We start from the raw sequence: 20,375 nt of genomic DNA, 5'->3' as shown, positions 1-20,375 counted from the left end.
CTCTCTCTCAAAAACAAAATAAAACTTTAAAAGACTTAATCATTTCAGTATCAGAAACTTTGAAAACAAATGTACAATATTTTAGAAAGATAAAGAAGTTCAATTAAAGAATTTTGAGAGTACAAAAGGAATGCTTTATTTAAAATTAAATGTACTCAATCTTTTGTGGGAAGGAACTACTTTCAATTTCTGGAAGCTTTGTGAATATTAAAGATGTAGAAATATAGGACAGTGCTAACATGAAGTCCATGGGTAGAGCCTACAAAGAACCATCTATGCAATCCATACCATATATGGGGATGGGAAGATTCTTCTCATTTTACATACAAGGAAACTGAGGCATGGAAAAGTTAAAGTGAACTCTTTAAAAGCACATAATTTATAAAGTGGGAGAGCAAAGACCACAGTTCAGTTCTCCTAACTCTTGCTCTAAGACTTTTCCCCATATCATATTAAGTTTAAAAGTTTTACAGGCCAAAGGAAAGAAATGTCTCATAATAAACAACTTGATAAATATGGAAAGTTTACAAATGAGTAGTAACTTTAGTAGTTTTCTACTTTTTTCCTATTTACTCAACATCAGTATGATAATGCTTCTGTCACCTTCTTAAAGAAAGACCTCCTCAGGCTGCCTGGGTGGCTCAGCCAGTTGAACATCCAACTCTTGATTTCAGTTCAGGTGATGGTCTCACAGTCATGGATAAGCCTCAAGCTGGGCCCTTGTGCTGGGTGTGGAGCCCGCTTGGGATCCTCTACCTCCCTCTCTACCCCTCCCCCACTCTCTCTTCAGCTCAGGTCATGATCTCACAGTCCGTGAGTCTGTGAGTTCGAGCCCCACGTCGGACTCTGTGCTGACAGCTCAGAGCCTGGAGCCTGCTTCGAGTTCTGTGTCTCCCTCTCTCTGCTGGATCCATCACCAGAAACTGTTCACAATGTCAGAGATTCCTTGGTCTTATCTGTAGGCAATTTCTCCAATAACCTGTTCCCCTGCACTAAGGAGATATACAAATGGGCTAACTCCTTTCTGCAAGACTTAGAAAAGTCCTCTTTAGTATGGGATGGTACCTCACAGAATGTCATCTAAATTCCTCTGATCCCTGTCTTGAAAAGGTCAATCAGGAAATTCCAGCTAAGGGATACCTTACTCCTCTGCACTCTGCCTGGATTCACTTTTGTCTACAGTAGATAGCATTTCCCATGGGCATACAAATGGTTAGATAGCTGGCAAATTGGAGGTCAGTGCTTACTGGGACATTTAAGTGTCCCTGTCAACATCCGTAATAAATAAAAAACCTCTCATTGTTCTGCCCCATTAAACATCCATGGCTGCTTTAAATGGAAACTGAAGGAGGCCTATATGACTCCGGGTTTACCTACACAGGGGAGAGCTTTCTCCTCAGGTTGGGTAAGTGCCAAGGAATGCATGGTCAGAAACTCCCTAACTTTAGGAGAGGTAGCTGATTTCACAGCCAAAGCAGCGGCAGCCCAACAATGATCACTTGAATCATTAGATCAAGCGGTTTTGGATAACTACACAGTCCCTGATTACCTACTTGCTAAACAAGGAGGCATTTGTGCAATAGCAAATACTACCTGTTGCACATGAATAAATATCTCTGGAGAGGTAGAAATTCAATTAAACAAAATCAGAAAACAAGCCCTCTGGTCACTGCAAATTTCACCTAATGACCCCTGATCTTTTGACCTATTTAACTAATTACCTTCAAGCCTGGGCTCCTGGTTTAGAACGATCAAACTGTATTTTTCACATACTTTTGATTCTGCTTTGCATAATTATTTTGAAGTCTTTTACTTGTCACATGTCAAACTTTTACAAAAATGACATATACAATAGGATGATGCTAGCTCAGTGCTTCAAGATTTTCTCTAACATTTATGACCCTGAAAAGATACAGACTAGGTAAGAAGTGTCTGAGAGTTCTCCCGTCTAAACTTTCTTGTTACTCAAATATGGCCTTAAATGGTTTCCAACTGCTATGTACTTTCCCTCCTATGTGGAACACAACATGGGGGAAAGGTCATCTTTCCTGACACCAAGGGACAAAAGCACTAAATACAGAAAACCTGACTCTTGACCAGCGAGGCTTTCAGAAGATCTTAATCTAAGGGGGAAAACAACAGAAACCTCATTTAAAATGGAGTCACGAGACCAGAAGGGGGAGTTCTCGGGCCATACCATTCACTGCAGCCCTTTGCAGACCCACCAGGAAGAGATTTACCTTGCATTCCCAACAGGAAGAAATCTACTTTACTACCCCAGAAGGATAGATTCCCTCCTTGCCTAGCAACAGCCCAACCAATAGGAGACTATCACAACTCAGCCAACAAAAAGTCACTAGGCTTCAAACTCCCAGTTTACTCCAAGGGATTTTTGTTTATAACAGCCCCTCCCAATTTCCCTTCCTCTATAAAAGAGCATATCTCTGATTTGTTCTCCAGACTTGCCAATGGTTCACGATGGCTTACTTCTCCTGATCTGGCATTCCTCTGCTATTCCAAAAAAACCCATTTTGCTGGTGAAATAACTACCTGGCTGTTTTATTTTCAAGGTTGATTTTATTCTGAAAGTGACAAAACAGGGGCACCTGGGTGCCTCAGTTGGGTAAGCACCCGATTTTGGCTCGGGTCATGATCTCACAGTTTGTGAGTTTGAGTCCTGTGTCAGGCTCTGTGCTGACAATGCAGAGCCTGGAGCCCGGAGCCTGCTTTGAATTCTGTGTCTCCCTCCCTTTTTGCCCCTCCCCTCCTCACACTCTGTCTCTCTCTCCCAAAAATAAATAAGCATTTAAAAATAAATAAATAAATAAAATTAACATTAAAAATAATAAAAAAATAAAAATAAATAAAAGTGACCAAATAAACCTACAAATGTGAGGCTTTTGAGTTTTTGAAAATTAATTTTTTATTGTGATAAACTATACATATAAATTTACCATTTTTAAGTGTACAATTCAGTACATTCACAATGTTTTTAAGATAAGAAGTTACTGATTTACATTTTTATAAAATTCATTCTAATAATTTAAAGGATAGACTGAAGAAGAGGTCCAAGAACAGAGATTGGAAGGTCCAGAGCAATGTAAAAGATTTAAATCTACTTTACTGTCAGACTGTAAGCAAGAATAGAGAGTATCTGATTTATTAATAACTATATCCCCCAGGACCTAGCTCCATGCCTGGCACACCATGAGCATCTGTTAAATGAATAAATGATCTTTAAGATTCTATTATTCTAAGAATGGAAGACATGTATTCTGCATAGCATGTAACACCCTAATGATTATTAAAAAAACCTCTTCTGTAATATGCATAACAATAAAGGGTAAAGATGAATATTAGGTATAAGATCAGAGATAGGAGGGTAGAAGCCAGACTATGACAGTCTTTAAACCAAGAAGAAGAGTTTGGACTTCATCTCAAAGAGAAATCTATTGGGGTGTCTGGGCATGGTTTCATACAATCTCACAATGACAGTACTGATAATGCTTATTATCCGTTAATTTAAAGAATCCTACAATATTTAGCCCTTTAGTGACTGACTTATTTCACGTAGCATAATGTCATCAATATTTATCCATGTTGTAGCATGTATCAGAGTTTCCTTCCTTTTTAAGGCTGAATAATATATTTCATTTTATGTATATAACACATTTTGTTTATCCATGTATTCATTGACAGACACTTGGGTTGCTTCTATCTTTTGGCTGTGAATGCTACTATAAACATGGGTACAAATGAGTTGGTTTTAATTTTATAAAATGAAAAAGGAAAAGGAAAAAAAAAGAAACTGAAAACCCTAAGCAATTTTAAACATCTAAAAGTACTGGTTCTCAGAAAATCTAAATCATCCAAGTTGAAGGTAGAAAGTAAATGGAAAAGTGGTAATTAACCTAATAGGTTCTATAAAGATCAACTTTAGACTGACAATGGAGAAAGCTGAGAAACAATCTGATTTGTGCCAGAGAACCCCCAAATAGCTCAGGAATTGCGGGCACCAAGGATATCTAAGAAATAAGTATAAAGGTGGTGCTAAAAACAAAACGAACAAATGAAAGTCCCCTCCACTGTTCCACACAGCCAGGTCCCTCTCCCACTTCACCAGAAGATTAGAGAGTTATTCTATGAGAAAGGAAAATAGAGAGCTTCTGGACTGGGAAATAAAAGAAACAAGTGAGGGCTAAAATACAAACAGTATTAAAAACAAGGAAATTAAATCCATTACTCTATGTTATCATCAAACTCTGTCTGCATTCAGCACCAAGAAAACTGGGAACTAAGCTTACTCCCTCCAGCAAGACACTGGATAATTCTTTACGAATCTGATGGGCAAAAGAAAGAATTAAAGGAGCTAACTCCCCCCAAAAGAACTCAGCCAGATCATCCTACAGAGAAGCTCCCTAAACCCGCACAAGTGCTTAAAATCAAGCTTTTAGTGCTCAACTTTTTTAAACATAGGAGGATAGCCAAGAATTACTTGTTTTTTGAGGACCACATCAAGCAAGAAAGAATAATCAAAATAAACAGAGGTACTAACAATATACAAAAAACTGAGTATTGGGAATAGGAAATACATCTCAATAATATCCTCAAAATAATAAAAGATACTGGAGGGGCTCCTCTGTGGTTCAGTCAGTTAAGCAAATGTCTCTTGATTTTGGCACAGGTCACGATTTCACAGTTCATGGGATTGAGGCCCGGGCTGGGCTCTGCACTCATAGTACAGAGCCTGCTTGGGTTTCTCTTTCTCCCTCTCTCTCTACCTGTCCCTTGTTCACTCGCACACATGTACACATGTGTTCTCTCTCTCTCAGTATCAATAAATAGAAACTTTAAAAACCAAAGATACTAGAATCAAAAAGATGCTACAGACAAGGAACATTCAGAAAACAAACAAAAAAAAACCTCTTTGAAATGAAAATGATAGAAATAAAATAGGATGGAAGAAAGCTGAAAAAATCTTTTGAGAATTAAAACAGAAACATGAAGAAAAAGAAAAGACATAAAATAAGACAAAATCAGAAGATCAATCCAGGTCTAATAATTCAAGAGGGAACCAAAAATGGAGAAGAGGTATCATACTAGTTAAGAAAATTTCCTAAAAACTAAGAACATAAGTTTCCAGTTTGAAAGAAATTATATCTATTATTACAGCACACAAAATGAAAATCGACACATCAGTATGAAAGATCAAAAGACCAAGAGTCAGAAAGGTAACACTAAGAATCTACAAGGCTATATATACATTAATGTTTTTGAACTTCTTTAGGAATGTATCCAACTTAAAATTCTAAACTCCACCAAATTTCCAGTGTAAAAGTTGTCCAAATACATTTTCAGAAACACAAGGTCTCAAAAAACTTTCTCCCATGTTTATTAGGAAACTACCAACTGGAGAGTATGTTCAACCTCATGATAGAGTAAACCAATAAAAAAAAGGAAAATGTAATCTGAGAAACAACGGATCCATCTAACACAAGAGAAAAGGAAATCCTCAAAATGATGACAAAGGTAGATCCCAGGTTGACAGCTGAGCACCCATCATGGGGATGGTAACTAGTATATATTAGAATAGGTAAGAAGGTTCTGGAAGAGAGGTCTTCAAGAGGTCTTCAAATTAAATGAATTTCTTCTGAGGAAAAACCTGATGCATTCTTATACACAGAGACGTGATTTACATTGTGGATAAAAAGTTGGGGGATTGGAGCGCCTGGGTGGCTCAGTCGGTTAAGCGGCCGACTTCGGCTCAGGTCATGATCTCGCGGTCCGTGAGTTTGAGCCCCGCGTCAGGCTCTGTGCTGACAGCTCAGAGCCTGGAGCCTGTTTCAGATTCTGTGTCTCCCTCTCTCTGACCCTCTCCCGTTCATGCTTTGTCTCTCTCTGTCTCAAAAATAAATAAATGTTAAAAAAAAAAAATTAAAAAAAAAAAGTTGGGGGATAAATTCAGGATATGTATATAAATTAAACAAAGGAAAACAAAAAAATATGCAAAAAAGTATAAGTAATCAGTATACTACACGACTCAGCTGTGAATATCATTTACCTAATTACAATACTGTATAAATGAAATACCGACCTAACCAAAATGTATGATATCTATAACTAGAGGATAGAAAAAAACACTACTACCAGGTTAGTGTTGCCATATAAGAAATGGAAAAAACGCTTAGCAAAGTTAAATAAACTTTCCAAGATAACACTGAAATACTGGGGTCAGGATTAGCGCCAAAGTCTGATTGTCTCTGGAGCTGTCTATATCAATATATGTTGCCTCCCCAAGGACAAGGTTTAACAATATAGCACAGGAATAGATATGAAAATTTCAAAACAGGGAAATTTGATATTAAAAATTACAGGGGCACTTGGGAGGCTTAGTCAGTTAAGCATCCGACTTTGGCTCAGGTCATGATCTCTCGGTTCCTGAGTTCAAGCCCCGCATTGGACTCTGCACTGGCAGTTTGGAGCTTGCTTGAGATTCTCTCTCTCCCCTTCTCTGCCCCTCTCCTGCTCATGTGCCCACTCTCTTTCTCTCTTAAATAAACAAACTTTAAAAAAAATAAAAAATGTGTTATCTTGGAGATTTCTATAAATGAAGTAACTTAAGAGTGATCCAATTTAACTGTCATAACTAAAAACAGCATAAGGAGAACTAATAACAAATCAAATGTGGTATCCTTGATGGAATCCTGGAACAAAAAAAACACTAGATAAAACTAAAGAAATTTAAATAAAATATGGAATTTGGTTAACAATGTATCAATACTGGTTCATTAATTGTGAAAATGTACAAATGAATTATCTTTGCAGTTTTTCTGTCAATATAAAACTACTCTGTTTTTTTAAGTATTTATTTATTTATTTATTTTGGGGGGTGGGGGGAGAGAAAGAGAGACAGAACAAGCCAGGGAGGGGCAGAGAGAGAATCCCAATAGGCTCTGCATTGGTAGCAGAGCCTGACGTGGGGCTCAATCTCACAAACTGTGAGATCATGACCTGAGCCAAAATCAAGAGATAGATGCTTAACGGACTGAGCCACCCAGACACCCCTAAAACTATTATAAAATAAAAAATATTTTTTAAAGTTTTATTTATTTAAGTTATCTCTACACCCAATGTGGGGCTTGAACTTCTGACCCTGAGATGAACTGAGAGTCCCTATGCTCCTCTGACTGACCCAGCCAGGTGCCCCTTACAAAAATTTTATTGGAAAACAAAAAACAGAAATGGAAAGCTGTTTTTGTATGTACAAATAATATGGAAAGATCTCTAGGATGTATTGTTAAGTAAAAAAAGAAAGGTGTGGAGTAGAGTCTGATACATCTTATATAAGAGAAAGTAAGAAATTATATTCGTATTTGCTTGTATTTGCATAAAGAAATCCCAGACTATACACAAGAAAACAATATATAAGGCAGGAGGGGGTGGAATAGAGAAAGGAGCTACCAGAACAAGAGTAGTAGTAAGTTTTCTCAGAGTACACCTTTTTATGTTTGTATTACCTATTAAAAATAGAGGGGGGGGGGAGTTATCCAGTTTAAAGCCCTAAGAGAAATGGATAAGATGAATTCTGAAAGTCTCCTCCAATTCTGTAAATTCTAATTCAAGAATTTCAGCTCAAAGTACTTAAATTATTAGTCATTTATAATGTGTCTTCCCTGAAACCCCATGCTCCTGTCACTTCTTTATACCTTTTAACTCTATTTTTCTAAGCAGCTGCACTTATTACACTGTATTGTTTTAGATATTATATGCAATATTTCTTTCCTGATAAAATGTAAATTTAAGCTTATGTTCTATCAAATCACTTGACAGCATAGTTTTACATGCACATGTGTTAAATTAAAATAGTTACCAAGCATGGAGTGCCTGGGTTAAGCACCCAACTTCAGCTCTTGCAGTTCATGGGTTTGGTTTATGGGTTCGAGGTCAGGCTCTGTGCTGACAGCTCAGAGGCTGAAGCCTGCTTCAGATTCTGTGTTTCCCTCTCTCTCTGCCCCTCCCCTGCTCGCGTTCTGTCTCTCTCTCAAAAATAAACATTAAAAAAAAAATTTTTTTTAAATAGTTTGAGCACTTCCCACGTGCCAGGCACTCTTGTAAATGCTTCACATTTATTAACTAATTTAATCTTCACAATAGCTCTGTATTATAGTTCCTATTACCTTTAGAGAAGGAAATTGAAGCACAAAGAAGTCAAATAATTTGCCCAAAGCCAGTGGCCAGTGCTAAAATATGAAACCCAGACTCTGTGCTCTTAATCACTAGCTCTACTGTTTAGTTTTAAGGCTCCAAAACCAGATCTGGAAAACATTCTCTTTGCCCTAACTTGCAGTATGAAGCTCCATGGTACAAATGGCTTAATATCATCTAATCCAGCAGTTCTCAAAGTGTGGTCTACTGACCACCAGGATCCCCAGGACTCTTCAGTAGAGGGTCCAATACCCTCCTGGGAGTCAAACCATTTTCATAATATTGTTATTTGGCTTTTTTCACTCTCGTTCTCTCATGAGTGTACAGTGGAGTTTCCCAGAGCCTATATGACACGTGACATTACAATAGATTGAATGGAGAAGGATCTGAGAATCCAGATATTTTCTCATGAATCAAAGACATTAAAGAGACTTGCAAATTTGTAAAACAATGCCATTCTCTCACTAAATTTTTGTTTGCAAAATAGTTCTTTCATGTAATGGGTTTAATTATTTTTATTTTTAAATGAATTAAGTATTTTTAAACTTTGTTTAACTTTCAATAAATATTGATATAAACCATATGAACAGTTCTTTAGGGGCCTCAACAATTTGTAAAAGCCTAACAGGTAACGGTATCTTGAGAAGAAAAGTTTAAGATCACTGATCTAGCCAATCTAAACTGTTCAGTACTCCTGATCCCTGATGGAAAGACACATTTTCCCTATCTAGCATGTTATAATTCAAAAAACCTGATGTAAAAAGAGTAACATAGAATGAAAAAATAAGCAGCATTAGGCCAAATATGTGCTTCTACCTGACATATTTCCTAATTTGTAACCCTACTTGTAACATTTGTTTGTAGTAATATCTTCCACTATAAACCATGAATGCATTCCTAAAAGTGCCTCAGCATTTCAAGACGGCAGCCAGAGGTAGCAATAAAAGAGATTTCTTAAGGAAACTTCGGCTGTAAATTGTGTACTCCAACATTCCTTTATTAAATCACGTATACTACTGAAATATAAACCCTAAGACTTGTTAGAAAGATTACCAAGACTAGTATCATTAACTTGCTCTGACACTTCATATACTGAAACAACTCATCTTCATTACAAAGCACAGAAGCTTTATTTTTGATAAGCTAAACAGAAGTCTACTTAACTCCAAATCAGTTCCATGAACACATCTTTAATAACATTTGACATACTTTTAGGTTCTACGCTAATAGCAAACAATTTAACAATAGCTTTAACTAAACAAAACTAATTTTTCTCAACCTACCCCCCAAAAAATGCAAAATCCTGGTCTCATTATTATTTTTTTAAGCAAAATGGCAAGAGTTATAAAAAAAAAAAAAAAAGCAGGTTCCCTGCTCCCCAACCCCAAGAATCAAAAGTATCCCAGCATACAATCAACTAATGTAAGTATAAAATGTTATTGTTAAACTACTAAGTGCCTATGGGAAAAATAAAACATAGATTCCACCACAGCAAAGACTAATACAGGCTACCAGCTTTGATTCCTAGTAGATTCAACCATCATTCATTTACCAAATATTTCTGGTACCTACGAGCCTGGTGCTATGCTAGGCACTGGGGATACAATGAACAAAAAAATAAGTTGTAATCTTCATGGGACTGCTGTGGGTAACAGACACACACACACATACAAATAAGAATTATAAATGTGGTAAATGCTTTGCCACAGATTAGTTTTTGAAAGCTGAATTGTGGAACTGTAAAACCTAAAAATAAATAATTCATGAAGAGTTACATCAAGATGACATGGGCTCCAAAGACCTTTACTAATGCATAAGAAAACTACAGACACTGCCCAGGAAAACAGAGATCAATCTTTCACTGTCAAAGCTATCGGATGGCATTACTTAACATTATAGCAGCCTTAAAAGATAATTAACCCCACAGTTCCAGAGTTAAAAGCATGTAAATACAATACTTTAGAAAATATCTAAGAGGAGCCTAAAGAAACACTGACATCTAAACGTAATGTGGTATCCTGAACTGAATGCTGAAACAAAAAAAGATGAAAAGAAATCTGAATAAACTATGGACTTAGTTAATAATAACACATCAATATTGGTTCATTCATTATAAAAAAGTACCATACTAATTTAAGATGTTAAGAACACCGAGGAATACTGGGGAAACTGGGTGGGGCTATATGGGAACCTTCTGCACAATCTTCTCAATTTTTCTGTAAATCTAAAATTGTTCTAAAAAATAGTCTATTAAAAAAAATCTAAGATGACTTCAGGAACTACACGGAGGTCATTGTCAAGACTTAAATAAAGTAAAAAAATGAGAAGCCACGGAACTCTGCAATGTCATTTAGAACATAAATACTCAAGGAATTCAAAGGAAACCTTTAAATATCGAACTTATGATCTCTACTCATACTAAAACCTTCCTAGGGCAGAGATTAAAGGTTTCTTCATGCAAACTAAATAGTTCTTCATCACAACATAAGGCCGGCAATAACATCCCTAGAGTGCACAATAAGCACTTTAGATCCTATTTATCAATAATGACGAATACACTATATTTTACACATGGCATTGTCCTAAAAGTGCCATAAAACACCTAGACTGGGTTCATGCTCACAGGTCTTACCAAGTTACTTAAACAAGTTTATACATGCTTCAGGAATATTCATAAGCAAAGAGGAGACTATCCTTTTCCTTGATAAGGAAGCAAGAGGCAAAGATTATATATGAAAAGAGAGAAGTGATTTCTCAGCTCCAACTAGAAGCAATTTTGCAACTAACGTTAATCTACTTCAATGCCATATATATTAGTATAAACAGTTCAAGGTAGTTGTAAAAGCTCTGAATTTATATCAGTTATCTGCTTTCCAATCAAAAGAAATTTTCTTCCCTACAGCCTAATCTAAGGTACCTAGCAGGTAACTCAATGATGATTTAGGAGGAACTAACCTCTCAATGTGTGAATTTTAAAGATGGTCATGAAAAATGTAAGAAAAACAAAAAAGGATGATAATCTCTAGATTGTCGAGTGCCAAGTTTCATAATTCAGCATAAAATTGGAACCACCACAAGAAGTTATTTTGGAGAAAGCCATCACAAAACTATGATCCTGTATGTAATACAAAGTAAGCGACAGCAGAAGCCTGACCAGGTAAGTAAGATCACGCTACTCATCATATACTGTGGAATATTAAGCATAAAAGGGTCATTTAGCCGAAACGGCATTACATATTGAAATCTAATTTAGATAACCAATGATGAATCTATTCTACTCTACTCCATTACTCCCTAGCCCCTAAGGAAATCCTACAAAACAAAGATGTTCGTTATTCTCAGGCCTTCTCTCACAGGAATCCTAAATATATTTATATGTTGAAAACACTCAGAAGAAATGAAATAATTAACATTTCCCCGGTAATCCCCGTTTGCACCACCATAAAGAGAATCAGACACTGCTTCATGTTGAAAGAGGAGGAGAGGTGAGATGTGAAAAATTCCAAGTAAAACGATCATGACATAGCATCTGGCAGAGATCGGCAAAGCATCAACAGTGCCAGAAGAATTGTCAGGGCTCAAAGTCATGAGAAGAAAATGAGGTTTTCCAACAAGCCTCAGCCTAACCCAAGAAACAAAAATCACCACTGCCGCCACCACCCCTTACTCCCCAACCACTCCATCCTCAAGTCGCCTCTAATTCAGACATATACCTTCCAAACTAATTCCCCACCCAAGGGAAAACCATCCAAGAATTTCTACGACCCCCCATTTCCCACCTCCCATAAGATCCGCATATCCCAGGGCCAAGCCTCTAAGGAAAACAACGCCCTAATCCCCCCACCCTCCTAGTCCAAGGTTGAAGAGGGTCGGTTCCCGGGAGCGGGGCTTCCCGGAGTGGGGCTTCCCAGGGTGGGCCTTCACAGAGCTGACGAACTGGAATAAAAGCAAAGATAAGGGTGGGGCTCAAGGAAGGGGGCTACGGTTGGTGAGACGGCGGAGACGGGAGGAATAAAGGGATGGACAGCAGGCTGGGGCTGGGCGGGGTGAGGACTGGGGGGAGGGGGCAGACCGACGGGAGAGGCCCGGGCTGCGGGGGGGGGGGGGAAGAGGTGGTGGAAGGAGACGTCTGAGCCGGGGACGGAAGGGTCAAAAATCTGACCGACGGATCAAGACGAAGAGGAGCCGGTGGCTAACAGAGGTCAGCAAACACCGGGCAGGGCTGGGGGTTACCACCGAGCGTAAACGCGAGGCCGGTAGAGAGAGCCTTCGCGGACAGAAGGGCCGCACTGGGGGCGGTGCGGGGAAGCCGCGGCCAGCTGCCAGGAGTGGGGGAGCCGCGCACTCACCGCTCTGCTCCCCCAGGAACACCAGCTTGAATTTCCTCAGCGGATTCCCGAAGTCTCCGCCCGCGGACATGATGAAGCCGAAGGAGCTGCCGCCGCCTCAGCTCAGAGACCTCTCGGACCGACGCTGCACCAATCGGCTAACGAAAAAGGTGAGAGGAAGGACCGGCGCCGAGCTCTCTTGGACCCTGCAGGGCCCGGCGGCGGAGCAAGACTGGAGGGCAGGACTCCTCCCCACAGACAGGCAGCCGTCGCCGCCGCCTCCCCGCAGAGTCGCCTTAGCACCGAGAGGCCCGCGGCTGGGAAAGGAAGGATGGCGGTGTCGGAAGCAGCCAAGGGTGGGCTCTAAGTTACCAAGGCTAGCGCCGTTCCCTTCTCAGCACCCGGCACCGAGACTGGGGTGAGAGAAGAGGAAGGTGGCGGAACCGGAGCCGCAGACGCGTCTGGGACCTCTCACGCGCTGCGCCTCAGCTCCCACAGCTGCCGCCGCCGCAGCCCAACCTGCTGAGTGCGCGAGCCTCTGGCGCGGCGCGCGGCGAGCCCGGGCGCGAGCGTGCCGCCCCTCCGGCCGCCGGCGTGCGTGCGTGCGCGTGCGCGCCACAAGCCAGCGTCTTCCTGGTTTAGCCTGCTCTCCCGGCTTCTCCTTCACAGTGGAGACCAGGGCAGGTTAGGTTGCCACGCCAATCGGGAGAAGTAAGGGGGAGGCGGGGCGGAACCCTGGGGAAGTGACGGGGGTAGAATAAGGAGCACGTACGTCACTAACGTGAGAGCCAATCGGAAGGGGCCAAAGGCGGGCAGAGATGGCAGTGAGGTGGCGGCGCGAGAACGCGCGCGGCCCTAGCGCGATGGAAAGCGACTCACGGTGACTACCATGCGAAGTGTGGCGCGTCGCAGCCGGAGGGGAGGGGAAGCGTGGGGAGGGAGGAGGCGGGGCCGGCACCTAGGTTGAATTGACCCCAGCACAGTGCGCGTGTGGTGTGAGATCCCTAAGGTGTCTGCTGTGTTTCTCTTCTCCAGAACCCTCAGCCCTGCCTCGTATTCCTTAAATCTGCCCTTCACCCGTGCACCCACCCACCTACTCCATTTTTTTTTTTCTTATCATAATTCCTCACTGTTGCTCCCAGGAGTTTCATAACTACCAGAAGCAGAGCCTCTACATTTTTGCAGATGAGGAAATTGAACCTCAGAGGAAGGAAATGACTTACAAAATCCACGAAGCCATAAAGTGGAACCTAGGTTATGTCTTTTTCCCCCATTGAACCTCTGCGACCCATTATTGATAAGCCATTCCACTTCCCTGACCTGGCTTGGTCTATTAACAGCCTTTGTTCCTTTGTGGGTGACGCCCACCTTCCACTGTGCTAGAAAAGGATTTAGACATCATGTAAATCAAACCCTTCATTTCACAGATGGTGAAACTGAGGTCCAAGTAGGAAAACAGCTATGCAAAAAGGTCACACAACAAAGTAGAGGTAGAGCCTGACCTTGAGCCTGAGTGTGAGGGAAGAAATATTTTAAAGATCACCTTTTCCTCCTGAAGCTAGGTTTCTGAATCAGTTATGGGTGGACCTCCCTTAAATTAGACCTCTGAAGCAGGTGCATTTTTCTGTAGAGAGGATCCATAGCTTTCATCAGATTTTCAATCCAGTTTATGACTCAAAAAATGAAGGTTAATGTGACAGCCAAGAAGAACCTCAGGAGACCCGACAACTAGGTATAATGTAGATGTAAGTAACAGGACAACTCGGCATAGGCTTTTAAGCTGAATGGGATCCTGGGAGAGAAAAAGGACTGTAGGCAAAAACTAAAATAAATCTGAATAAATATGGACTTTGGTTAATTACAGTGTATCAATACTGGTTCATTAATTATAACAAATGTTTCATACTAACATAAAATATTAATAATAAAGGTAACTGGGGAAGGAGAGTTTATATGGGGACTGCTCGGTTTTTCTGTAAATTAAAAACCTAAAAAAATAAAGTATATTAATAAAACATAAACAAAAAGTTAAGAATCACCGAATTAATTCAGCATCCACACCTCACCACACTATGGGACAGCATCCAAAAATGTAATCTCTATCCTCGAGGAGGACACTTTTAAAAAACTAGTATCAAAAAAACGTGGAAGGAGCGCTGAGGTGGCTCACTTGGTTAAGCATCTGACTTCGGCTCAGGTCCTGATCTCATGGTTCGTGAGTTCAAGCCCCACATCAGGCTTTGTGCTGACATCTCAGAGCCTGGAGCCTGTTTTGGATTCTGTGTCTCCCTTTCTCTCTTCCCCTCCGCTACTTGCACTCTGTCTGTCTGTCTCTCAAAATAAATACACATTAAAAAAAAAAATGGGGAGTGACAACCTGGCTGATTCATTCAATAAAGCATGCAACTCTTGATCTCGAGCTGTGAGCTCAAGCCCAATGTTGGGAGTAGAGATTACTTTAAAGAAAAAACTATCAAAAATACTTCCCAAGTTAACAACGAAATAAAATCTTACAGGATCAAACAAGCACCATCTCAAACTCAGTGATGAATTGCTGAACTAGAATTAAGGAGAGACATAAATTAAGGGGGGCTTTCTATGAGAACTCAAAATACTGTCTATTCTGGCCTATCAAGACAATAGCTGTATCTCCAAACCTCCTTCCCTATCAAAATTTACTCACTTTTGGTTCCTCACAGCCAAGTGGCAAAAGGATTTTGGAACACACCTCTAAAATGAAGTGGAAAATTGGGTGCCTGGGTGGCTCAGTTGGTTAAACATCCGACTTCGGCTCAGGTCATGATCTCACAGTCTGTGATTTTGAGCCCTGCATCAGGCTCTGTGCCGACAGCTCAGAGCCTGGAGCCTGCTTCAGGTTCTGTGTCTCCCCGTCTCTCGGCCCCTCCCCTGCTCATGCTCTGTCTTTCTGTGTCTGTCAATAATAAATAAACGTTAAAAAAAATGTTTTTAATGAAGTGGAAAATAAATAAATGATAAAAACCCAAGTCATGATATGGACATTTGTGTTTTGTGTGTTGTTGGTTTTTTTTTTTTAATATTTGATTTAAAAGTAGCTTGTCAGGTCTGGTTGGGCCCTCCCCACCAGTAACCCAGAACCGTGGCACACACCAAGAGCAGTCCACGCCAAGAGAATATTCAAAAAGAAAACCTCTTGCAAACATAAGTGAGTGGCTATTTTTTCTTCCTGATGGGTACCAGGTTTTCATTATATTTCCTGAAATAGCTTTTAAAGTAACATCTGAGGATTGGAGCTATAATTACTTTGTACTTCCTCCAGAACTTTATGAATCAATTCCTCCCTGTTGCCTCCCTGGTCCCTGTAGTCACCTAGACAGGTGATGCTTTTCTTATCATTTTGAAGAGAGATGTGGTATAATCCACCTCTTCCCTTAGCTGTTTCAATATTTAAGCTAGCATTTTGCATTGACACATACACAGCCTCACTCTTCTCTGAAGTTGCACTCATATTTATCCAGTACTGTGTATAAGTCATATGTATTGCCTTCAGAGATCTTATGGTCTAAAAATTGTATATCAAGTGCGTGGGGTTCATCAAATGGAAAGTTACTTGCGGGGGTGGGCAGGGAGGAGGAATTAAAGAGGCCTTTTTCCAGAGTGCTTTCACCAACACTTTCTGCTCCATGATTTCTTATGCATTCTTCTCCTTACCATAAACACTTTCCCCTCCCTTTCTCTCTCCAATTCCTACTCATCCTTTAGGTATCATCTTTCAAAAGTCTTCAAGAAGAATTCTCTGCTCCATCCCCACCAACAGTGTAAATAATTCTACCTGTCCTCTGCTTGTACCTTATTCTTCCCTATCACTTAATTGTTATTAATTGTCAGTGTTCCCCACCTGACTGTAAGCTCCATGAGGTCAGAGCTCATGTCTTGTATATCCAACACTTGCAGAGTGCTTGACATAATAAGCATGCGACAGTTATTTGCTGAATAAATGAAATAAATGGGAGGCATTATTTTTAGCTTTCATTAAAGGATGAATGAGATTTGGGCATGTGAAGATGGAAGGGCGAGAGCTTTTGGAGGAAGAGAACATCACCTAAAATCACATTATGTAAGGACGCCCAAGTGGCTCAGTTGGTTAAGTGTCTGACTCTTGATCTCAGCTCAAGTCTTGATCTCCAGGTTGTGAGTTCAAGCCCTGCGATGGACTCCATGCTGGGTGTGGCACCGACTTGAAAAAAAAAAATCACACTATGTAAATTGATACTACATTCCTTAACACCACTTATGAAAAAGACGCTCAGAACAGATTTGTGACTAAAAATTTGGGACAACAAGAGAGGACAGCTTTGGCAGCTCCAAATCAAAAGTATCTGGAACAGTTTTCTTTAAACAATTTTAAAGGGATCATTAGAGGCAACTGAATAGCTCAGTCAGTGAAGTTTTCCACTCAGATCACGATCTCATGGTTCGGTCCATAGGTTCCAGCCTGGAGTTGGGCTCTGAGCTGACAGCGCCGAGACTGCTTGGGATTCTCCTCTCCCTGTTTCTCTGTCCCTCCCCCATGCTCTCTCTCAAAATAAATAAATAAACTTTTAAAAAAGTCCTCAAAAAAAAAAAAAGAGGTAGATGAGGAAAAACTGCCGTTCTTCTGCCATTAGATGTGATTATATAGGGACATGATATCTAGAGCATTAAGAAAAAACCCAACCCATTGTTGATGGCTGAGCTAAAAGCATCATTGAGCCATTGTACCAATCCAGGAAATGGCCTTCCTCTGGATATCGTTTTAGCAAAACAATAAATGTCTTTGTATTTAATAATGTCTTCAGATGTCTTCATCATTGTTAACTTGCAGCTGAAAGCATCTGACATTCTCATCTTCAGATCTCTTAAAACATCTCACACAATTCCTTGAGCATCAGTTATGCAATACTGTGTGTGTGTATACATAATACAGTGATAGTTATCAAAAGGAACTGCCCTTTTCTGTTTACTACTCCCTAAAAAGAATTTATTAATCTTGGAGAGGCAGGAAATCAATAGAAGTAGAAAACTGCCCAGGTAAAAGGACTGTAATCATATTGTTCATATTTGAAACAAATAATAGCTCTGGCAGGAATTCAAATTCCATCAAATGTGAAGCCCTTCTAGCCCACTCTGCAGGTTATCATAATCATCACTGCTAAAAATAATAGTGGGTCAATATAGAAAGCATAAAAATGAAAAATGCTCAATAATTCAAGGTGACCAATGAAACGAGTAGAATTAACACAAGGTATGTTTTGAGTGAGTCTCATTTTTTTTTTTAAAGACTATGAGAAAAAAAAAAAAAAGAGGAGGGAGGCGTCATGTCAAAATCAGTTTTCCAAATACCCTGACCTACAAAGATGTGCCATGGGAGAAGTATAAAGGTTATTCAGTCAAGGTGGAGGAGAAGGTGGTAAAACCTCAATGGAATCATCCTTCCTGTGATTATAGCCAATTCATAAGCTAAGTCAGAAGATATTTTTGCTACAGACTAATCTACAGAATCTATTTTTGATAATTCCATTTTGTTCCGTTCATGTGAATCATGGTCCTTGTTATGAATAATGTGATTTCTCACAGCCTTAGATGTGGGGTGTTACTTCCAGGATTTAAAATTGCAGTGGGGGAAGAGGTTGCTTCTTTTTATGCCAGTCCAGAATGTGTAATACCTGACACATTGCTAGAGCTCTCCTCTCCCCACACTGTATCCCCCACAGATAATAAAGTCTCCTCTAAGATGTATAGGAGAATGAATCACTCCACTTACCACTAAGAGATAATCACTCTCAGAGTAGAAGAGAACAACTGCTTCTACTGCTGTTTATGTAAAGAACAGAGCATCTTAGGACAGAAAAGTGGGACCAATACTGTTTGCACTAAAATGCCAACAGACTGTACAGCCAAATTGTAACTTGCCTAAGAAGCCAAGAGAAGCCATCTTTTTGTGAACATTTCTCCTGATTTTTGAATAGCACAAAGTGACTAGGACTTATTTTTATTTAATTTAATTTATTTATTTAATTTATGTATTTATTATCTATTCAGTTTATTTATTTTATGAAGTCATTACATCCAGCGATGTGGCTGATATAGCTAGCTGAAACTATCCAGTGAGATAAGAAGCCACAACATCACTTGGGGAAAATTAAACTAACTTCCAGTTACAGGATGAGAGATTAAAGATGTTTCTGCTTCCTTCCTTTTCTGGAATTGTTCTAAAACAAAAATAAAAAATAAAAATGCAAACTCTGGCTCTCTGTAACCCAGAGCCGTAATATTTTAAGTTGGGAGACAAAGATAGAACAGCAGTAACTGACTAAACAGAGTGTAGAAAGGGCTCCCTGAAGGAGAAAGTAACAAGAAGCAAGTCAAGTAACCAAACAGAACCCCAGAAAGGTTCAAGAATGTGAAGTACCAAGTACTACAGAAGGTAGGGGTAAGGAATGGGGCCAAAACCAAGGGAATTGTATCAAAGGCTACATAAATAGTAGTCATGAACCCATCTGCGTCTATGGAAGAATTAAACACAAGGGGCTCTATAACCAGGCACAGTGTACTAGGAGTACTAGGCTCAGATAACCAGGCATAGTGGAGTGCTAGGGTAAGGTGCCACCAGAAGATAGGGGAATTGATAACCAAAGGTCTCTCCCCATGCCCCTTTCATAACACTGGCAGTGTTTTATATGCCCTCCCCAAAAGACTGAAAGATAAGATGAAACATCCCAGAAAAAAAGACCTGTAAATTTTGAATATGGGGTTAACTTTGGTAAAAAAAAAAAAAAAAAAAAAAAAAAAAAAAGGCCAGGTGAGGGGCACTTGGGTGGCTCAGTCGGTTAAGCGTCCAACTTCAGCTCAGGTCAGATCTCATGGTTCATGAGTTCAAGCCCCACATCGGGCTGTCTGCTGTCAGCAGAGTCTGCTTCTGATCCACTATCTCCCTGTCCCTCTGCCCCTCCCTGCTTACATGCTCTCTCTCTCTCTCTCAAAAATAGATAAACATTTAAAAAAAATTTTAAAAGCTGTTTGACCACTAAATCATTCTATAATGAACGCTTCTAATCAGTAAATGCTACCTCCTCACATTGACCTTCCAATTAGTTTGATGTCTGCTATTAAAACTGAACAAACCTTAAAGGTTTCCCATATACTTGATAAAAGTCTCCAAAATGAAACAAAGAAAATAAAACAAATAAACCAGCAAGAAATAAATAAGAAAGTCTATGATGAGAGAAAAGCTATTGCATTTATGAAAGAAGAACAAGATCATATTAAAAAATTTTTTTAATGTTTATTCATCTTTGAGAGAGAGAGACAGAGACAGAGAGACAGAGAGACAGAGAGACAGAGCATGAGTGGGGGAGGAGCAGAGACAGAGGGAGACACAGAATCTGAAGCAGGCTCCAGGCTCTGAGCTGTCAGCACAGAGCCTGATACAGGGCTCGAATTCGTGGACTTCGAGATCATGACCTGAGCTGAAGTCTGACACTTAACCGACTGAGCCACCAAGGTACCCCAAGATCATATTTTTTAAAAAGGAACACTGAAACAAAAACAGGCTTTCTTAGAAGTCCATATGAGCATATGAGTCCTTAGAGGAGCATATGACTCTTGATCTCAGGGTCATGAGTTCAAGCCCCACATTGGGCATAGAGATTACTTAAATAAAGATAAAACCTGAAGAAAAAAGAAAAGAAAAGAAAAGAAAAAAGAATTGGAAGATAACATTAAAGAAATGTTCCAGACAGCACAGCAAAAAGCTAAGAGATGGACACTAGATAATTTGAGGAGTCTTTAAGATTAATCCAGGAGATGGGGCATACAAATAAC

The 20,375-nt window shown here is 39.9% G+C and overlaps 1 protein-coding gene across 2 annotated transcripts in view; it reads right to left on the bottom strand.

Moving 5' to 3' along the window:
* Nucleotides 1–13,202, bottom strand: part of RAB6A (RAB6A, member RAS oncogene family) — an 86,220-nt gene extending 73,018 nt beyond the window's left edge. Inside the window, exon 1 of one of the 2 annotated variants that reach the window (XM_047878228.1) lies at nt 12,555–13,202. In XM_047878228.1, the coding sequence (XP_047734184.1) occupies nt 12,555–12,624 (70 nt within the window). In that variant the 5' untranslated portion in view covers nt 12,625–13,202. The remainder of the gene's footprint in view (nt 1–12,554) is intronic. The other variant, XM_047878227.1, reaches the window with a different exon arrangement.
* Nucleotides 13,203–20,375: the final 7,173 nt, after the last annotated feature.

The sequence above is a fragment of the Prionailurus viverrinus genome, chromosome D1 (assembly GCF_022837055.1).
Source record: "Prionailurus viverrinus isolate Anna chromosome D1, UM_Priviv_1.0, whole genome shotgun sequence".
NCBI lineage: Eukaryota > Metazoa > Chordata > Mammalia > Carnivora > Felidae > Prionailurus > Prionailurus viverrinus.
This window is presented reverse-complemented; position numbering and strand designations above follow the sequence as displayed.